This window comes from Vigna angularis, chromosome 5, assembly GCF_016808095.1.
Source record: "Vigna angularis cultivar LongXiaoDou No.4 chromosome 5, ASM1680809v1, whole genome shotgun sequence".
In the NCBI taxonomy this organism is placed as follows: domain Eukaryota; kingdom Viridiplantae; phylum Streptophyta; class Magnoliopsida; order Fabales; family Fabaceae; genus Vigna; species Vigna angularis.
The window spans coordinates 37,243,877-37,263,037 of record NC_068974.1 but is presented as its reverse complement, the minus strand read 5'-3'; the positions used below and the strand labels follow the sequence as shown (position 1 = coordinate 37,263,037).

Genomic DNA, 19,161 nt, shown 5'->3' with positions numbered 1-19,161 from the left:
AAGTTTGACGTGAGATTGACCGAACCTGTGATAATTTTCTTTCAGAGAGCTTGTTCTTGGAATAATCTCCCAAACGGTATCTTTTCATTATCACTGTGATATACTTGTTTTCTTTTTGTCCTTTACTTAAGGTAATCTTGCTAGAGTATGGTAAGAACGCCATGTTTACAGTTTTTAAGAACAATAAACTCTCTTCCCAAATATTTAGCACAATTATATATATCTTAGAATTGCGAGTTAAATTAAAACAACGAAACTTGTGTTAGTCTATTCATGCATTACGTGATGCATGGATTCTTGTTACATGCAATATGTAATTAAGTTGATGTAAAAACGTCTTTATGTATTTATTTTTTTCAAATGCACTTTCACTCTGTGAAAAAAAAAATATAACTGGTTGTTTACCATTGTAAAATTTATTCTTTGACCTTTTTTTATTAACATTTATTGTCTTACCTTTTTTCTGTGAATGATGAATTCCCTCAGGATAAGTCCTAAAATATTTAGCAAATAATATACAATTATACATATCTTCTTAAATGGGAAAAAAAGTTATTATATATTTTTCAAGATAATGGGACCCCCTAATTTATAACAATATGTCTTATAAAGATCGGTTGAGTTTCTCCTTAAAGGGAATAATTATTGCCAAATGCGAGTAAACTTTCCCCCGAAGGAACTCTTGGAACGTGATCTTGGGGCGGTATCTTATAAGTTATAACTTCCTTTAATTCTCCTTCGTAAAAAAATATACTAAGTTGGAACTAACACGGAAGTGCTGATTGATAAATGTTAAAGGTGATGGAGCATAAGGATTACAGAAACTGAAAATGGCTACCAAATTTGGTTTGCATCGTTTTTTATTGTTTAATATAAGAAAATGGTAGTTTCCACTAACTTTATCCGAAATTCCCTTAAATAGTTCTTAACGTTAGGCCAATGACGTTGCAAATGTTCACCGTCAGCTTTGGAGATGGAGCTTTCGTATGTACAACTCAAGTTGAAATCAACGGTAAGATGTGAAAAACAATTAATGTTTACCTGTGTTTTTAAAGCACATGCACCTTTTTATGGGCACCCAAAGAAGGAGAAGGCACAAGCACTCATTTTGATGTCTTAACATTTATCAAAACTGTACCTTTGCTTGCTTAGTATAGTTACTACTTTTACTTCTCATACTTGTAACTGCACAACCACTTATTTTATTGCTTTGACACGCGAAGATCTTGTTCAGATAAAACCACTGGCACCGAAATATTAATTGTGACAAGAACTTGTTACATATGAAACAGGAAATGGGTGGTATAAAAAACGTAAGACCTGTGAAGTTGCAAATTATGCTTGAGCAACAATAAGCCAAAACGTGGTAATATCAAGTTTCATACTTGTATACTATAACAGCAGTCATACAACAAAAGACAGTACCTTCCACCTATTCATGTATTTGAAAGGTGGTAATTTGATCTCATCTTCAAAAGGGTATGAATGGGCTGTGGCCGAATATTGAAATAGGTGGCTGGAACCAAATAAGCACATACTAGAGACACGTAAAGTTTAAACCAGACAGAGGAAAAACTGTAGTACATGCATGTGCCTGTCACGGCAACAATTGTCATACAATTTAAAATACTCTTCACACCAGAGAGGTCCCTTTGTGTTGCTGGATCAGGAAACTGACCTTGGATTTGAAAATTGGAAAGCAACTGATCCTTCAACTGGAATCTATTTATCAACCAAGTGGACATTTCACTTTCAGATACTGGGATAGTATCGATGGGGATGCAACGAATATGCATATGAACTTCAGAAGGATCCACCCCAAAGACATTGTCCAAGAAAGATGGGCAGCGGTTTTTGTAGCCAATGGTAACATCATAAACTGAATGAAAAGTTACAAGAATTTTAGTGGCAGGATGATATGATTTACAACTGTTACACTTTCAACTTTCTATTGATTGATATCATTGCAAATAACATTATATATGTCATTTTATACAAAAGGAAAAAAAAAAGGCTTATTTAAGATCTCCTACATTTATCAGGTGGCTTCTACACAAGTTTATTTTCTTGCAAATGCTAAAAGATATAGACAGATGACAATGCTGCAGATTTTGCATTATAGTATCAAAAGGGAAAAGCAAAGTAGCCCATGAACAATTCTTGAAAGAGTATACGGACTAACTATGAATAAAACTAGTGTCAAACACTTTACCAATAATTATATAGACAGGAAATAAGGACAAACAAGATAACCTGCAGTGAGAGATTCCCTCAGTTCTTGCAAACAGGCGCAGAAGCCCTTTGTCTTTGGAAGTAGAACATTTTTCAGAACTGGTAACCCATGTTCAGCAGCATACTTTTGACTCCGAAGGCACTTTTGGTCACTGCAAGAAAAAAAAATTAACAGAACACACATACAGAGTTACATATGCTACATCAACTCAAACTGGGAGAGAAGATTGTTTAGTTTGAAAGTAACCATTTGAAGAGTGGTGACAGCATATTTTTTTCCTAACTTGTTTTATGGATGTTTCAAGAGAAAAATAGCAAGATTATCAACTAAAATAAACCTGACTTTTTATGCCAGAATAGCAATGATCATAATCAAAGATATTTAACAGTGTATCAACAAAGATTTAGCTGATGATTGCCATTAGGTAAAAAGAAAAGGCATTGGCAAGTTTCTTACGTAAAATCAGTGCCTTCTGGGAAAAGAGCAAGCCAGAGAGGATCTTGTGGATCATTGAATGTTGAAAGCATACGGCGCATGATTGACTCATCTGCCTCCCACTTTCTTTCCACTGGGATGAACTCTAGTATGTGAAATGACCAACCAAAAACTGGAAGTCTCATCAAGCTGCTCTTAAGTATATATTTTATATATCCAAGGCATCCCTTCCTCAAGGCAAGGTCCCATAAATACATCCAATCAACCTCAGTTCTATGATTTGCGATCAGTAAGATCCGTTCTCTCGAAGGAACATCATCTCCAGAAAACACAACTTTAGTCTTGTTGATCTTTTCAAACAGAAAGGGCCACAAGGCAAGCCAGGCACCAAAGAAAAAGGAAGTTGCTCTCCTGCTGTAACGGACACTAAAAAGTCGAACTATAACAGCACTTATAAAGCCAAAGAACACTAACATTATAAATGCTGTTGAAAGCAGAACCAGTAGACACACCAGACCCCTTAAAATTCTCAATGGTGCTAGAGTCTGATACTTTGCTCCAAAACATGAACTTGCAGGTGTATGAACAGCCATATCCTATATCAAAAGCAATCACAGAATACAAGAGGAAAATACTGCACTGCCTCTTCCAGAATTGCCTCCTCAATATAGACCAAATATGAGATATCAATGATCCTGGATTGGCAAAACAGAAAGAATTGCTCTGGCAACTGGGTTTCTGGTAGTGACGCTGACCAGAACAGCTGGACTCTGCCAGCTGTTTTGACCTTGTAGTTGATGACTCAATAAGAGAATGATCTTTGACACTTTTGGTACAAAATGAATGCACCTGAAAGAAAGTCCAGCATATCTTTACCATGAAGGACATCGAGTATCATGAAGCATGAAAGTGGAGAACAAAAGAAATCAAAAAAAGAAAGCCTACACATTACTAATAGAGAACAACTTCAGCATATGCAAAATAAAAAATGGCAAGGTATTATTACTTGTAATAACTCGACTAGACGAAGATCAAGGAGTAAATAAACAGTGATCTTAAGAAAAATCAACCTTTCCATAAAGCCAATGTATGAGGGAAACATATGCAACGAATAGAAAGGATGCCAGAGTAACATTCTTTTCCAGCTGGGCCAAAATAATTCAATTGTTTGACAACACTATATACTATACTATAGGAAAGACAATCAAAGCATCCAGCATGTGTGATGTGTTAGAGTAGCAACGAGATAAGTAGCTTATGATGCAAAAGGGGTTTGCTGTGGGGAAAATCAACCAACTTTGTTATCACAATAATAACACCACTGTTTGGATAAGTTATAAGAGGAGAGTGTGGGAGCATGAGAGAAACATTTGTTCTATATCATAAAGACATGATGCACTAAAATCGGGATTTTACCACCAACTAAGACACAAACTCACATCCAAATGTATGACTAGACGGTATCTTTCCTTGTCCTTTATTTCTGGTGATCCTTGCAACAAGGCGTCATGGAAACCCCTATGTAGGTCAAGTCAAACTCCACCCAAATAAAGACACAATCTCCCTCAATCTCAACATACGGTAACATCAGATAGGGAACAAAAACATAAACATGATTAAAACAGATAAAAATGGCATGCATCCAGCATCCTAGAAACACAACATTATGATACCAAGAATGATCACAGCTAAAAAAAAACACGACCACTTGGGACACTGTTGACGACCTTGTGTATAAAACAAAACCACATTATGCAGAAAGGGTATTTTCTTCTTCTTTTTTGCCATTTTAGAAAATAAGGGACAAGATGGATGAAGCCCCATTTCCAAAAACCTTACATTTGCAGACACTGTTATACAAGCTCGGATCTTTTTTAATTAAAAGCTTATAATTTTGGAAAAGAACACTGATCTCTTGCAAAGTTGGAAAACAGCAAAACCTCTGAGGTGTAATGATGCAATGAGGCTGAACATCCTCACCTTTGATCAATGTTGTGGCACTTTTTCGGCCCCAGAAAGACACTGAGTGATATCAACAAAACACAAGGTGAAAAGTGAGGTTGCAGCTGGTTTGGTTGAACAGTGAGATTGGATAGAAGTTAGAAGCAAGGTGTAGAATGTGGGTAGGGGAGTGTTCTTCCTGCAATAATAGTACCCTCATCTCCACTATTGATGTTTCGAGTTTAACAACATACACAGTACTGGTGAAAGAAAAGCCTCCAAAATCTAGGAAACTACAAAGCGTGCCACCTGCTTTCACGGTACGTTTTAATGTTCCAAAGAAGTTTCATTTGTTTCAACACACAGGTAACTAAAATCTGTACGGTGTTATTATTTGAAATAAGCTTTTTATTAAATAATCTTTTCACCACTAATCTCATATATTCAATTAGAATAAAATATTATTATTATGAAATATGTATCTTAAATACGTTTTGTAAAATATGTTTTTCCTCTAAAATTTAAACACATTTTTCTAGATTTATTATGCGGATGATTTTGACAATTTTTTTTCTTGTTTGTAATTGATGTCGAATGCGTTTATGATTGTCTTGACAATAGAAAATGATAGTTAGGAGTTGAAGGATTAACAGAGACTTGGTAACAGATACGTTGATGTTCGTTTGCAGTGGTAAAAGCGATTTTGGGAAATGTTAAAAGCTTTTTTCTTTGTTAACATGTTAACTCATTGTTATGAAGAGTCTAGTTGGTTCTGGATAATGAAGTGAGACAAGTAAGTTTTACATTTTTCTGAATTTTTTAAAGAGTAAAAAAAGAAAGAAAAAGACTCCAAATATATGTGTTTTATATTTAGTTCAGAAATAATTTATTTGATTATCGTAATATCAACTTTTTTTAATCTTTTTATTAATATGAGATACATATAAAAATAACACATCTTAAAATATTTATATATTTGTTATATTTATTGTACATACTCGCCTTAATTTATAAGTTTAAAAATAACAATAATCTCACTTGATAATTGTCTTAAAATATTGAAAATAATGTTAAATATATTTTTATTACTATTTATAATATATGTCAACATAATTTATTAATATTTTATTTATAAGTTGAATAAATAGTTAATTTCATAATATATATATATATATATATACATTATTTTTATTTGATATTATTTATTATTATCATATTATCCACCTATTTTTATTAACTTAAATATTATAAAGTTTTTATATGTTAATTTTTCTCCCAGGCCAAACTTGAATTAACATAATTCTAAACTATTAAAATCTTTCATTTACCTTTAAGACTATTTAACGAATTCATATATGAATATTTAGCATTCACCTTAAAATCAAGTAAAATTTTCCCCCACCATATTACATATAGTGGATAGTCATAAACTCTTTATAATTAACCAAACATGTTTTTGAAATTATAATACTCACTAAGCATCATGTTCAAATTGCTCTCCTAACCTTAAAGGAATGACTTCACCCTCTTAATTGGTCCACAATTGTGTGTATCACATCATCCATCAATGCTTTATTCACCAATTATTATCATCAAAGTTCAATAGCATCATTGCTATCTAACATATCCAAATACTCATCCTTTAATGACAACGACAAAACTTTATTAGTCGTTTCCTCAAATCCTTTGATTAACTAATTCATTATCTTTGACCTAAACCTTTTGGTTAATTTCTCAACATTTGCATTATCGTAGAAACTTCTGGTAAACCTAATTCTAGTGAGTCATGACAAAGTTACTCCTTCCTCTTGGTTTTGGCTATGACTATAACTATGGTAAGCTAATGTCTTTGTTCGTTACTACAATATTGTGAAGTGAAATGTGTAGCTGTGATGTCATTCATAAATTGCACGACGTGAATCATGTTGTCATCATTGAAGATGGTGCCCAATTATGAGATAATAAAGAAAATTCACATTATTGTGCTTATACATATTATTAAGTTTATCAATAATTTGGTATAGACAAATAACATATTTTAAACTAATGCCACATATAAAACAAGGTGTTGGATTCAATCGACACACATCATCAAGACACAACTTTAAGCGAATAAATGAACTTTGACAACATTTGAAACATGACTCCAAGTAAGAGACAAAGTCCTGTACAAACTCAAATTGAAAGATAATTAAACATCAAAATGTTTAAAAACACTAAGATTGAAAAAATATACGAGGATTAAAATATATTCGAATCTAAAAATACGCTTCAATACAAAGACTTCTAAAAGCGCCCTAAATTAAAACACATTTAAATTAAAATACATTTAGATATAAAAACATCTAAAAGCACCCAAGTTGAGATATATCTTAATATAACATGTTAAAAACGTCTCAGGTTGAAACACATCAAAATTTAAAAGCGTCTTAGATCAAAACACATTAAAACTAAAAATATGTAACAACACTACAATTTAATATAACAACATAACTTATTAAAATTGGTTTTATTTCATTGTTTTTAAGAAACACAATTTATTGCATACAAGTCAAAAGAAATACTTTTACATTTTCATTACATAATTATAAGTTATTAATACCAATCTAATGCTAGATTATTAATACGTTGATTGTAAACTTGTTACATATCATAAAACATATTATAAAGTTTGTTCACCTATAAACACATTCAGTTTTCACCTTATTTTTATTTTTCGAGTTTTGAGAGCTCATGTACATATAAAGCATATTATAATTAAATTTCATTTATAACTATTATAAAGGAATTTTTCCTTTTTGATGCACATGTTTTTTTTTTTTACTTTTAGTCTTTAAATTACATTTTTTAAAATTAAAATAATTATTTTATCTGTTTTACTATTTGGTATGATTGTTTTTTAAATTTAATCATTATTTTATTTGAATATTTTTTAAACTAAAATAACTATTTTTAATAATTTTAAGTAAATAATAATTAAAAGTTTATTATTATTTTTATCATAAAACTGAACACCCATGATTTTACCAATAATTTTTAATTACAGTAAATTATCATTTAAGATTACTTTTAACTATTAACTATTGAAAACATATTTCTATAAATATTAAAAGTGAACTTATTTACAATGATAAAAATATACATTGATAATGACTGTTAAAATAATTATCGATTAACAAAAAAATAAATATAAACCAATGCATTTTAAAAAATAATTCTATTTGATCTCAAAATAACCTCCTAAAATAAAACTTTTTATTTTATCTCTCCGTGGACTCAAAGAAGTGAACTCTGTAGCCCAAAACACGAAAAAAAAAAAAGAAAAACTGAAATAAAAAGGAAGTAAAACAAGAGAAGCAAGGAAGCATTTTTCTGTGTTGTGTAGCGATCCTCAAACCTTCTCTCTTCTTTCATAACATTCAAATGGACATTGATTTCAAAGACTACCAATTGCGCTGCGAGCTTCGCGGCCACGAAGACGATGTAAGATTTATCTTTCAAATCTTCATGTAAAATCCTCAAACTTCCAAAACTCAAACACCGTCGTTTTCCCTTCTTTTCCTTTTTTTCATTTCAATTTGCATTGATTGGTTGAATTCAGGTTCGCGGAATATGCGTTTGCGGCAGTGAGGCCATTGCGACCTCGTCGAGGGACCGGGCGGTTAGATTGTGGTCTCTGGACAGCAACCGCAAGTTCGTAAGTTCCAAGATTCTTTTGGGGCACACGAGCTTTGTGGGACCCTTGGCATGGATTCCCCCGAATTCGGAGTTTCCGCTTGGTGGGATTGTGTCTGGCGGCATGGACACTTTGGTCTTTGTCTGGGACTTGAACACTGGTGAGACGGTTCATACTCTCAAAGGCCATCAGTTGCAGGTCACTGGCATTGTGTTTGATGAAGGGGATGTTGTGTCCTCTTCTGTTGACTGGTAGGGTTTTCGTTTTTTTTTTAACAATATCAATTATTTTTATTGTAGTTCGTTTTCAGTTTGCTTGGATTCCTTGTTTCAAAGTCTTCTAAAAGTTGAAACCGATTTTGCTTCAATTTTGATCCATTTTTTGCACTCTTCACTGCTGCGTAGTACCTTAAGGCGGTGGAGAAATGGGCAAACTGTAGAGACGTGGGAAGCTCACAAGGCACCAGTCCAAGCAGTTATAAAGTTGCCATCAGGAGAGTTTGTTACTGGTAGGCATAGTATAGTATAGCTACTCGTTAATTCATTTGGCAGGAATTTTTTTTATTACCCTTTGTCAGTTTATAGTAATGTTCGAAAGCGAGAATTTATACTTGGGTTTTTGCCTACGTGTAGTGAGATCTTGTTACCTATAAGGCTTTTATTTTATGGGAAGGATATGGAGTGAATTAAGTTTGTTAAACTTATGGTCTCACAATTTTAGGTTCAAGTGACAGTACTTTAAAGCTTTGGAGAGGAAAAACTTGCGTACATACCTTTGAAGGACATTCAGGTTTGTTTTCCTGTGTTTCGACATGCACGTTGTATTTTAATCTTTTATCTTTTTTCGGAAATTTAATTTGTTTCTTTATGCATGTTCGTTGTAGTTTTTAGATCTTCCTTATACATTTCTTTGGGCGGTGAGGAATTTATAATTTGATCTTGAAGTTTAATATATTGCTTGTCATATTTGTGAGTGGATTTTATCTTGTAAACGTATTATCTTATCAAATTGGTGGTTTTCTGCCAATTTGGCTTGTGTTTTCGAAATAAGTGAACGTCCGAGAGGTTGTAAGCTAGTAGCAATTATGCTACCTTGGTAACATGTTTTAGCAGTCATACTATATTCTTTTATGTCTTTAGGGACTACATTCCCTTCCACCTGTTGTTGTTAATGTATCTGCTAATGCTGATGACCTTTGAGGAGTGTACAGATACAGTTCGTGGCTTGTCTGTGATGTCTGGTCTTGGAATCCTATCTGCATCCCATGACGGGTAGGTTCATGTCTACACAAACTCCTCTTGATCTAATTAGTGAATCCCTGGTTGTGCTTCAGAAAATATATGTGCCTTGCCTTTCTTGTTTTTGTTGTTACAGTTCTCTTAGATTATGGGCAGTAAGTGGTGAAGTGTTAATGGAGATGGTTGGTCATACTGCTATTGTTTATTCAGTTGATTCACATGCATCGGGACTTATTGTCAGTGGTAGCGAAGATCGTTTTGCCAAAGTTTGGAAAGGTAATACCTTTTTATCGCTTCTCGTGAATCGTGACAGAGATCATATGGAATATTATCAGCATATATTACTTCAGTGACAATAATGAAAACTTACGAGTTTAATGGCCCTGGTTCAGTTTTGGGAGTTCTAAGTGAGCTACAAAATTAATGTCAGTGTTTGGTCTTCAGGAAGTTTAAGGGAAGGCATTTTTGGAGGGGGCGTGTGTCTTCTATTGTTTCTTACGTTTAGAAAACTATAATCAGTTATATTATATTTCATTTGCCATAAATTTTACAATTCACAGGTTTGGGTTTATGTCAATATCCACAATTTCGCAACTGTTTTTTCAAATATAAATTATTTTTTACAAGAGTACAGGTTTTATTTTGTAGTGTCATATGAAGAGACCTTTCTCTTTCATTTTCACCATTCAACTTGCCATGTACATGAATCTTCCAAGGTTGTAAGAAGCTCAAAGGCATCAATTTTTAGTTCACCGGGCTATTATTTCGGTTTTTTGCCTTAAGTTATGTATCTCAGGTTTGAAATTACAGACTTTTTTCTCTTGAAACTTTTCCAGATGGAGTTTGTGTTCAGAGCATAGAACATCCTGGTTGTGTTTGGGATGCAAAGTTTATGGAAAATGGGGATATTGTGACAGCGTGTTCAGATGGAGTCGTACGCATTTGGACTGTAGATCAGAATAATGTTGCTGAACAGCAAGAGCTTGATTTATACACTTCACAACTTTCTCTATACAAATCTAGTAGGTATGTTTATTTTATTTGGTCGTCAGAATGTGCTGGCTACTCCTTTGTAACATCACTTTTTCCTTTTCTTGTCTGTCCATATTGATAATTTCTTAACCAAGATTTTCACTTGACCATGGTAATATATGGTTCATTTCTCCTTGGTGAATAAATGACTTCCGTTTCATGTGAACATTTTACAACTTGAAAATCCATTTTTTTTTTAAATTTTAATCTATATATATTATGTTATGCTTGGATTAACTATGTCTTGCTATTATTGATGAACTCAGCTTGATCTTTTTATTTTTGCTAGGAAGAGGGTTGGAGGATTGAAATTAGAAGAGTTACCAGGCTTGGAGGCACTAAAGATCCCAGGTATACTTTTAACTGTTTTTCTCTTTAAATTCCATTTAGCATGAGCATTACCCCTTACCCCCACCATTTGTTTCTTCTTTTGGAGTGTTGGAATCGGGGTTGGGGAGACAGATATAATTTGCTAGTAATGGCATCACATTGGTTGAAGATTGCTCATCTTTTGTAAATCAGATGCTATTTTCAGCTTTGAATGTCTTTTCAGATAGGAGAGCCAAGCTTGATTGAATGAAATTGTAGCATTAAATGAGTCATAACTTACAGGTTTTCCACAGTTCTGTTATACCTGTTGGCTAATGACATTCTGTAATTTATACATTTGCATGATACGTGGTTAGAGAATGAACATCCCCTCCTCTTTTTAACTGTGTTATAACTTTCTTGCATTTCGAGCACTCGTCTTTGACATGGTTTCTGTTTTAAGCATCTTCTGGTTCTTAACAGGAACAACTGATGGCCAGACAAAAATAGTGAGAGAGGGGGATAATGGGGTGGCATATGGATGGAACAAGAGAGAACAGAAGTGGGATAAAGTAATTCCCTCTGTTCTATATTTTGTGTTTCACTTAAACTCGCTATTTCTGTTGCCTAATTCAAATCCAAGTTACAGTGGCAAATATAGATGATATTATAAGATCTTTTATTAACAATTCTCGTTTACTTAAAGATCGGTGAAGTTGTTGATGGACCTGAGGAATCAAATCGCCAACTGTTTGATGGTATTCAGTATGATTATGGTCAGTTTTCTTTGTTTCCCTGAATACTTAATTAGGTTTGCCTTCTTCAGATTCATTTCTTATAAACTTTGCCTGTGTTTATTCAGTGTTTGATGTGGATATTGGTGATGGTATGCCTATCCGTAAGCTGCCATACAATCGATCAGGTACATGTTTTTACCTCCAGGCAGCATGTTTAATCCTGATTTAATAATGAACAGACTCACTTTCTTGTGCCACATCAGGAGAAGTTATCTTGTTGTTCTATGAATGTTTTGGAATAGTGACTTTAACTGACTTAATAGGGTCAGTAGAAACGTATTAATTATTATTTCATTAGTTTCTTATGTGTTGTATAATTCAACTATGAAAACTTGGAGAAGTAGATGGATTTATTCATATTCCACTAGAAAATCTGGATTGTGTATCATGAACTACTCTGGTCCAAGGTATCAAAACTGTTATGGTAGATTGCATCAGTTTCTAGAATGTGTGCGCGTGTGTGCATACTTGGTCAATGTACTAAGGAAAATAAAGCAGTTGTTTTGCCCTGTCCTGTATAGAAAAAAATGAGGTGTGGTAGTAAAATAGCACTCAAATATTTTTGTTTTCCTTGCATTTGATTTTCGCTTATGCTCTGTAGTCTGGAGTCACAGTACCTAAGATAGTAGAGAGATATTTATGTAGAAGAGAATGTGTCAATCTTTTCAAAATATTTGTCCCTATGTCTGATGTGAATATACCATCCTCTTTTATGAATGGTTTAATTATTAGGACCTTGAAAGATTAATGTGGTTTCTACAACATCATTTTGATGTACTTATCCATTAAGCTTGATAGGACACTTTCTTGCCCATTTTATGCTTTAAGCCTTCTTGTCACTTGCAATTGTTTGTCTTATTTGACCCATGCAAGATGGTAAGAATTTTATGCCTGTGAATGAAAATTGCTGACTAATAAATAAAACTTTAATATGTCTCCAGATAATCCATATGATGTTGCTGATAAATGGCTACTCAAGGAGAATCTTCCACTTTCTTTTCGTGAACAAGTTGTACAGTTCATTCTTCAAAATACCGGACAAAACAATGTTACTTTTGATGCCTCATTTCGTGATCCCTATACTGGCTGTAAGAATAGTGTTTGTTAAATAACAGAATTGATGGTGGTTAATGACGTCCATTATCCTTGTAGTCCTCCTTTTTTACTTAATTGCTTTTTACTTTCTGTTTCAGCCCATGCTTACGTACCAGGACAACCTTCTCATTTGTCTGGTAATAAAAATTCAGCTTTATGTTGCCATTCATGAGTTTCATCATGTTCATCTTGTATTTATCTCATCCTTGTATGACTCATCCAATTTTTGTTTTTTTTTAATATTTAATGACAGATATTTCTGCAAAACCCACTTTCAAGCATATTCCTAAGGTGTGCTTTCATACCCTTTGTATTGGAGGTGGTTGACATATTTTGTCTTGGGGAAATACATTTCAACCTGGGAGTCCTTAAGTCTGGAAAATGAAAATGATCTGTTTTATCTTTTACTTAGTAGTACTTTTTTTTTTCCTTTTTATTAAATAAAAAAATGCATTTTTAATTTTTAGCTTGGGTTACATGTTCTGTGGGCAGTTAAAGTCCAGCTATGTAGCAAAGTCCTTGATCCCAGCATGTTATATTTTGTGTGCCCTAACCTAAGTGTAAATTTATGTATAATATTAGCATCTGATCTGTTATGTTGTGGCATAAGCAATTTGTAAATTTTTTACTTTGATGTAATTGTGGTCTATGTATCCTACTGTTTCTTTGTATTAAAGATAGGGATCCCTTGAATCGGTACATGGAGAATATTACTCTAAATGGAGCTCAATAGGAAGAAATGACTATTAATGTTTCTTGATGATGCCCTTGTTTATTAGTTCCAAATGGGGCTTCACTTTAGAAAATTGGTGTCAAGTAACTCCAAAGTTTTGCTTTCATCGTAATTTGGCCTTTATGGTCTTGCTATTATTAGCTCATTTTTACTGCTACTATTACAAGAAGGCCAGCATATCATCTTTATAGAATGTTGCTCAATGGACGAGTAATTTGATTCCATTTGGAAGTGGATGGTACTAAAAGTAGTGTAATAGTTCTTTTAACACAATTTCTGTGAGGAACTTTGTACTTTTTCCCTCTTTGACTTATTATGTAATTTTTTAGCTCATACCCTGATATTAAATTCTGTTGTCAGAAAGGGATGCTTGTTTTTGATGCTGCTCAGTTTGACGGGATCCTTAAAAAGATTATTGAGTTCAATAATGCATTACAATCTGACCAGGTAGATATGGTAGATGTTTTATTCTTCTTTGGTTATTAATTTGTTATAGATACTGTTAAAATCATATACTTTTGGCCAAAGGAACTTCAAAGTTGCGATGTTCAGGATTGGGGAATGTTTTAATCTTACATGTCTGCTTTACCCATGATCATTTCGAACTCCAATGTGCTTGTTGATGATGATAACTTAAACTGCCTTTTGATTAAAGACTTGAGATCTGAAGTTTATGATGTCCTTTAATACAACGGACTTAAACACGATTTCCAACTACCTAATGAGAAACTCTGCATATGAACTATGTATAAGAATTAATAACAATAAAGCTGCATATTTTAGCAAGTGGGCTTCAACTTTTACGGAGCATACATGAATTCAAAAATAAAGTGTGCTGTGTAAATTGGTTATATTTTTTCAATCTCATGCAGGAAAAGCAGAACTTGTCTTTGACTGAGCTCAATGTTTCCAGACTGGGTGCCATTGTTAAAATTCTGAAAGATACTTCACATTATCATTCTAGTAAATTTGCAGACTCTGATATAGACTTGTTACTGAATCTGCTTCGATCATGGCCTATTGCAATGATATTTCCTGGTTAGTTATTGTCTCATGTGTTGCTCCTTTTTGTTGTACTTCAAGAAGCTTTCGTTGCTAATTTGAGAAAATCATTGGAATTTCTTTTTTTTTCAATTTTTTGTCCTCACTTATATCAGTGAACTTCTCTAGTCTTTAGGAAAATGGTCTCCTTACTTATTGTGCTTTTTCTATGCAGTCATTGATATGATAAGGATGATAGTTCTTCATCCAGATGGGGCTATTTTACTTAACAAGCATTTTGAAGCAGAAAACGGTATCAATGTTAACCATAATTTTGTTTTCTGACATTAAATTATGATAGCAATCAATAGAATCCCATTTTTTTATGTGAAATTGGTCTGAAAATTGAGAGAAGTGAGAACCACTCTAGACTCCCATGCTTGTAGTGTGAGACTCCCGTCCCATACCTTTTAATTGAATCCTAGCATAGTAGCATCTCATCATGCTTCCCCTGCACCAATGATCACGTGGGCTGTCTGTACACTAACTCTTTGACTAGTCACACGTAAGCATTGTTATGTAAGTGGTACCACCCCACACTGCTTGTTTGCAGTTGACGGAGAAAAGATTTATACCAGTTACTATATATGCTTTCAGCAGTTACCTTAGTAGTTAGTTATCTTTTCTCTCCCTTAGTTTGTTCCTCCACATTGTGCCCCTTTTGACCCCTTGATTATACATTTTGGTTATCCTTGTCTTTCTACCAGAAATATGCACAAGTTCTGATACTCCTTGATCTTGTAGAATATTTTTTTCTCTACCTTCTGCTGGTGTGTAATCTTTCATTGATTTTCTCGTGTGTTATATCCAGACATTGTAGTGGAAGTGATTAAGAAAGTCACTGTAAGTCCGACAGTTCCTGCGAATCTGTTGACCAGCATTCGTGCTGTGACTAATCTCTTCAGGAATTCATGCTACTACAATTGGTTGCAGAAACATCGTAGTGAGGTTAGCACCTCTTCATTGTATTTTTTTTTGGAATTTTGAAGGATTTGAAGAAGTGCTTGGTAGACTATCATTATTATAGAAATTTTTCTTACGCAACATTGCTGTAAAAAAAAAATTCAATTACAGTAAAGTTAAAAAAAAAGATTCATAAATACGTACCTTCTGTGATGAGTTTAGAGTTTTTTATTTTTCCTGTGTTCATGTGTTTTTAGTGATATTCATTAATTTGAAGATATACTTCTCAATGTCTTTTAATAATTTTTCACAATTCATCTCTACTGACAGGTGTCAATTCATTAATTCAATGACCAGGGCTATCTTATACTGTTATTTTTGCTTTACAAAATTCATTTCTGAAGGACTACAATTCTTTGTTCATCTTTTACTTGGGCAGATACTTGACGCTTTCTCAAGTTGTAGTTCATCTCCAAACAAAAATTTGCAGTTGTCATACTCTACCTTGTTACTAAAGTAAGTCCTTTGTTTGGGACAAATGATCTAGTCTTATCTTGACTATAAGTTAGTGAACATTGTTTTGGAAAAAAACTGTATGATCAATTATTATTATTTGGCTGACATAATTCCACTATTATTTTTTCATCTAAATTTAATTTCTTTTGTAATTTTAGTTTAGCTTTTGGAAGTTCTCTCTCTTTCTCTCTCTCTCTCTCTCTCTCTCTCTCTCTCTCTCTTTTGGTTGTGTTAATTCCAAATAGAAGATACTGTCTCTATGTTCAGGTGCTGAAGTGCTTTAGTGCTTTCTGGTTCTTTTATTACCTCTTCCCACTCCAAGAAAATAAAAGAAAGATCAAATGAATTCTATTATCTTTGTGGGTGAAAAAAATGGAAGCGAGGGTAATTGGCATATGATTTCTTTTTTGCTTGGTTTGTCACTCTACTTCACCATCCTGCTGCATGAACAAAAGTATAGATACGAAAAGTGGTGGTGGCTTTTATGTATTTAGATCTCAGTTCACATTTTATCATTGCAGCTATTTTCCCTTTAGAAATGCAATATTAATAGTCCAGAATTTAAGTATGCAGTAACTTTTTCTTATGTGGTCCTCGCAGTTATGCTGTGCTGTTGATTGAATCAAATGATCAAGAAGGTCAATCTCAAGTTCTATCAGCAGCTCTTGAGGTATTGCTTATACTGTTTTTACCTAGCTATGACAATTGCCACTACATCCCCAAACCTTCTACTAGGTTAATTTGACTTTATCAATTCCATTAGTCTCTGTCAAAAAACAAGATTTCAATAAAATCATTTAGGACAAGGTCTTTTAAATTATTCCTCCTTTTTCTTCAGTATTCCTTCTAGGCTTCTACTCTTGTTAATTAGATTATCTTGGACTCTCTCCCTCCTCTTACTGTTGGCTCTATTGTTCCTTTCACATGATCAAACCGCTTGTAGGACAATCTTTGGGTCTATTATACTTGTCTTGTAGAATTTCAAAATCAAGGCTTGAGGGACGTCGCAACTACAATGACATCTAAAATATTTGTTAATGTCATCTAATTAGTGCAAATTTCTAGCCCTAAACAATGCTAATTTTTGTTATAATAAACCTGCATTTCTCATGCACTGCCATATTCCCCATAAATGGAAAACCTCCAAATTCAAAGCTTCTTTCTCCACACTTGCTAAAAAAGGACCTAGTCAGTGTTGATTTACATTTTGTACGCGTCTGGATTATTCAAAATCAAATATCCTACCGTCAGATGTTATTATTTCTAAACTACGCATTTTGTTTTTGTGTAGCTTGCCGAGGATGAAAATGTGGAAGTTGATTCCAAATTTCGTGCTTTGGTTGCTGTTGGATCTCTGGTAATTTTTAGTTTTTATCTGATGTCTTGTGTTTGATAACATTCTCTTGTATCTATATAAGGCAAACTGTTGCATTTCAGTGTCATTTAAATACGCGGTTTTGCATGTTTGTTAATATATGCTTTTGTGATTACAGATTTTCCAAATCCTTTATAGTATATATCCGTTGTTACTGTTACATATCTTGTATTTGTGCATAAATTCAATTTCTTTTATTGAGGATGGAAGCCAAGCTAGTCTGCATTTGTGTCCCAACTTTGTGACTGTATGATTTTTGCCTATTTGTTACAATTTACTCTTTTTTTAAAACTCAATAATCCAATCCTTTTATCACACTATTCTACTCTCGCTGCTACTCAACCTATTTGCAGATTATTTTGGCTGCAGGTGTGTTTCATATCCTAGTCAGTGGATCACCTTTGTCTTAAAGACACGATTTACTTGAATAAGATATGACATTATGTTATTATATACTATACTACGGGTCTAGAATAAAAACTAACACTTTGTTTATTACGAAATCCAGAGCTAACAATTTCAAAAACATCCTTCTTTGTGTGTCTAAATATTTATATATGCAGACAATCCATGAATCTGGGAAACTAATAAGGAAGCTTATTATTCAACAAAATTTCACGCTAGACAATATTTTTTTTATGATAAACTCATGTGCTTTGAAGCATATCTACCTCTAAATATCTTCACTCAATTTTTTTATTTGTCTAATCTTCTTCAAACAGATGCTTAAGGGTCTCGTCAGAAAAATAGCTCTGGATTTTGATGTTTTGAACATTGCAAAAGCAGCTAAGGGTTCTAAGGATGCCAAGATTGCTGAAGTCGGATCTGACATTGAGCTGTTAACAAAGCAGACCTGAAATGGTGTTCCGCTCCTCCAAATAAAATGAAGGTAAAAAGAAGAACGATTTACGCCCATGTTAGTGCCCCGTACCAGGCACATGCACACAAGGTTCCTTTTTTTTATTGTTCTTGGCGTTGTCTTTGGGGGTGAGGGTCAAAGCATCTGGTCTAGACTTCTTTGGAAACGGAAATTATTCAGTGTACAGCATTTCTAAATCATTTTCCAAATTCTGTCGCATATATATTGAATTTTCAGCTTCATTCCAAATTCAATTTGGTACATATTGTATTATTTTCATTGTCTACATGTTCACCCTCCATTCTTTTACTACTAGACTCCATCATGATCATCATGGAAAATAGAATGGAAGTCTGGCTTGGGATAAAATCTTGTCATCATACATACCAAGTATGGGAGAAGAGAGAACCGTCAATTGAGCTTTAAGTTTGTGTAATATTTCGTTCTGAGTAACCAAGTTTCATACAAAATAAAATTCATAACGATAATTAAATTATTAAACTTCGTCGTTAGTTCCTGCCAAGAGGGGGCACTTTTGAACACGTTATCATAGTCATGCTTAGATTTACGCTGTTAATTTGCATTTTCTGTATTTGCAGGATTACTTTTTGTACTAAAAGGAAGTCAGCAACCAATATCACCGTTTAGAGTGTAAAATTGTCATCTTTTTCTATTTAAAAACAAGGAGCTGTTTCATTTTAGAAGATTCATTGAAAGTGGCTCAGCAGCAGTAACCTACAATACAGATTTCCACTCCCTACTGACATAATTATAGTTGAAAAACCATGAGACGTTTATCAGATAGATTGTGTAAGCCAATTGAGCAATTGAGAACATTCTAGTCTTTTTCTATAATTTGCTTTAATGTTAGGTTATTAGTTATTTAACATTTGGGGACGTGAATGAAGTATGTGTGCTACCAGCGTGTTTGTTTTTTCTATTTAAGAGTGCACGTTTTGATCTTATCCATCAAACAGA

At 33.4% G+C, this 19,161-nt stretch overlaps 2 protein-coding genes across 5 annotated transcripts; one reads left to right on the top strand and one right to left on the bottom strand.

The window, feature by feature from the left end:
- Positions 1-1,190: 1,190 nt before the first annotated feature.
- On the bottom strand, positions 1,191-4,925 carry LOC108339639 (probable 1-acyl-sn-glycerol-3-phosphate acyltransferase 5). Of its 2 annotated transcripts, none has more exons than XM_017576814.2 (4): positions 4,649-4,925; positions 2,690-3,517; positions 2,254-2,384; positions 1,191-1,879 (listed from the first exon to the last, which is right to left on the bottom strand). In XM_017576814.2, exons 2-4 carry the CDS (start codon positions 3,259-3,261, stop codon positions 1,437-1,439), a joined length of 1,146 nt encoding a protein of 381 aa, XP_017432303.1. In that variant the 5' UTR covers positions 3,262-3,517; positions 4,649-4,925; the 3' UTR covers positions 1,191-1,436. The 2 variants fall into 2 exon arrangements, with proteins under 2 accessions (XP_017432303.1, XP_052733228.1); XM_052877268.1 differs by lacking the exon at positions 4,649-4,925 and adding an exon at positions 4,108-4,604.
- Positions 4,926-7,935: 3,010 nt separating this feature from the next.
- Positions 7,936-19,148, top strand: LOC108340503 (uncharacterized). Of its 3 annotated transcripts, XM_017577949.2 has the most exons (23): positions 7,937-8,092; positions 8,211-8,536; positions 8,690-8,793; positions 9,006-9,074; positions 9,496-9,556; positions 9,660-9,799; positions 10,360-10,549; positions 10,845-10,906; positions 11,348-11,436; positions 11,571-11,640; positions 11,727-11,786; positions 12,603-12,749; positions 12,855-12,893; positions 13,010-13,047; positions 13,850-13,936; positions 14,362-14,527; positions 14,706-14,783; positions 15,342-15,478; positions 15,873-15,949; positions 16,550-16,619; positions 17,241-17,306; positions 18,047-18,213; positions 18,783-19,148. In XM_017577949.2, exons 1-22 carry the CDS (start codon positions 8,033-8,035, stop codon positions 18,179-18,181), a joined length of 2,271 nt encoding a protein of 756 aa, XP_017433438.1. In that variant the 5' UTR covers positions 7,937-8,032; the 3' UTR covers positions 18,182-18,213; positions 18,783-19,148. The 3 variants fall into 3 exon arrangements, with proteins under 3 accessions (XP_052733589.1, XP_017433438.1, XP_017433437.1); XM_017577948.2 differs by lacking the exon at positions 18,783-19,148 and having other exon boundaries at positions 18,047-18,492; XM_052877629.1 differs by lacking the exons at positions 13,850-13,936; positions 18,783-19,148 and having other exon boundaries at positions 7,936-8,092; positions 18,047-18,492.
- The last annotated feature ends 13 nt before the right edge of the window (positions 19,149-19,161 follow it).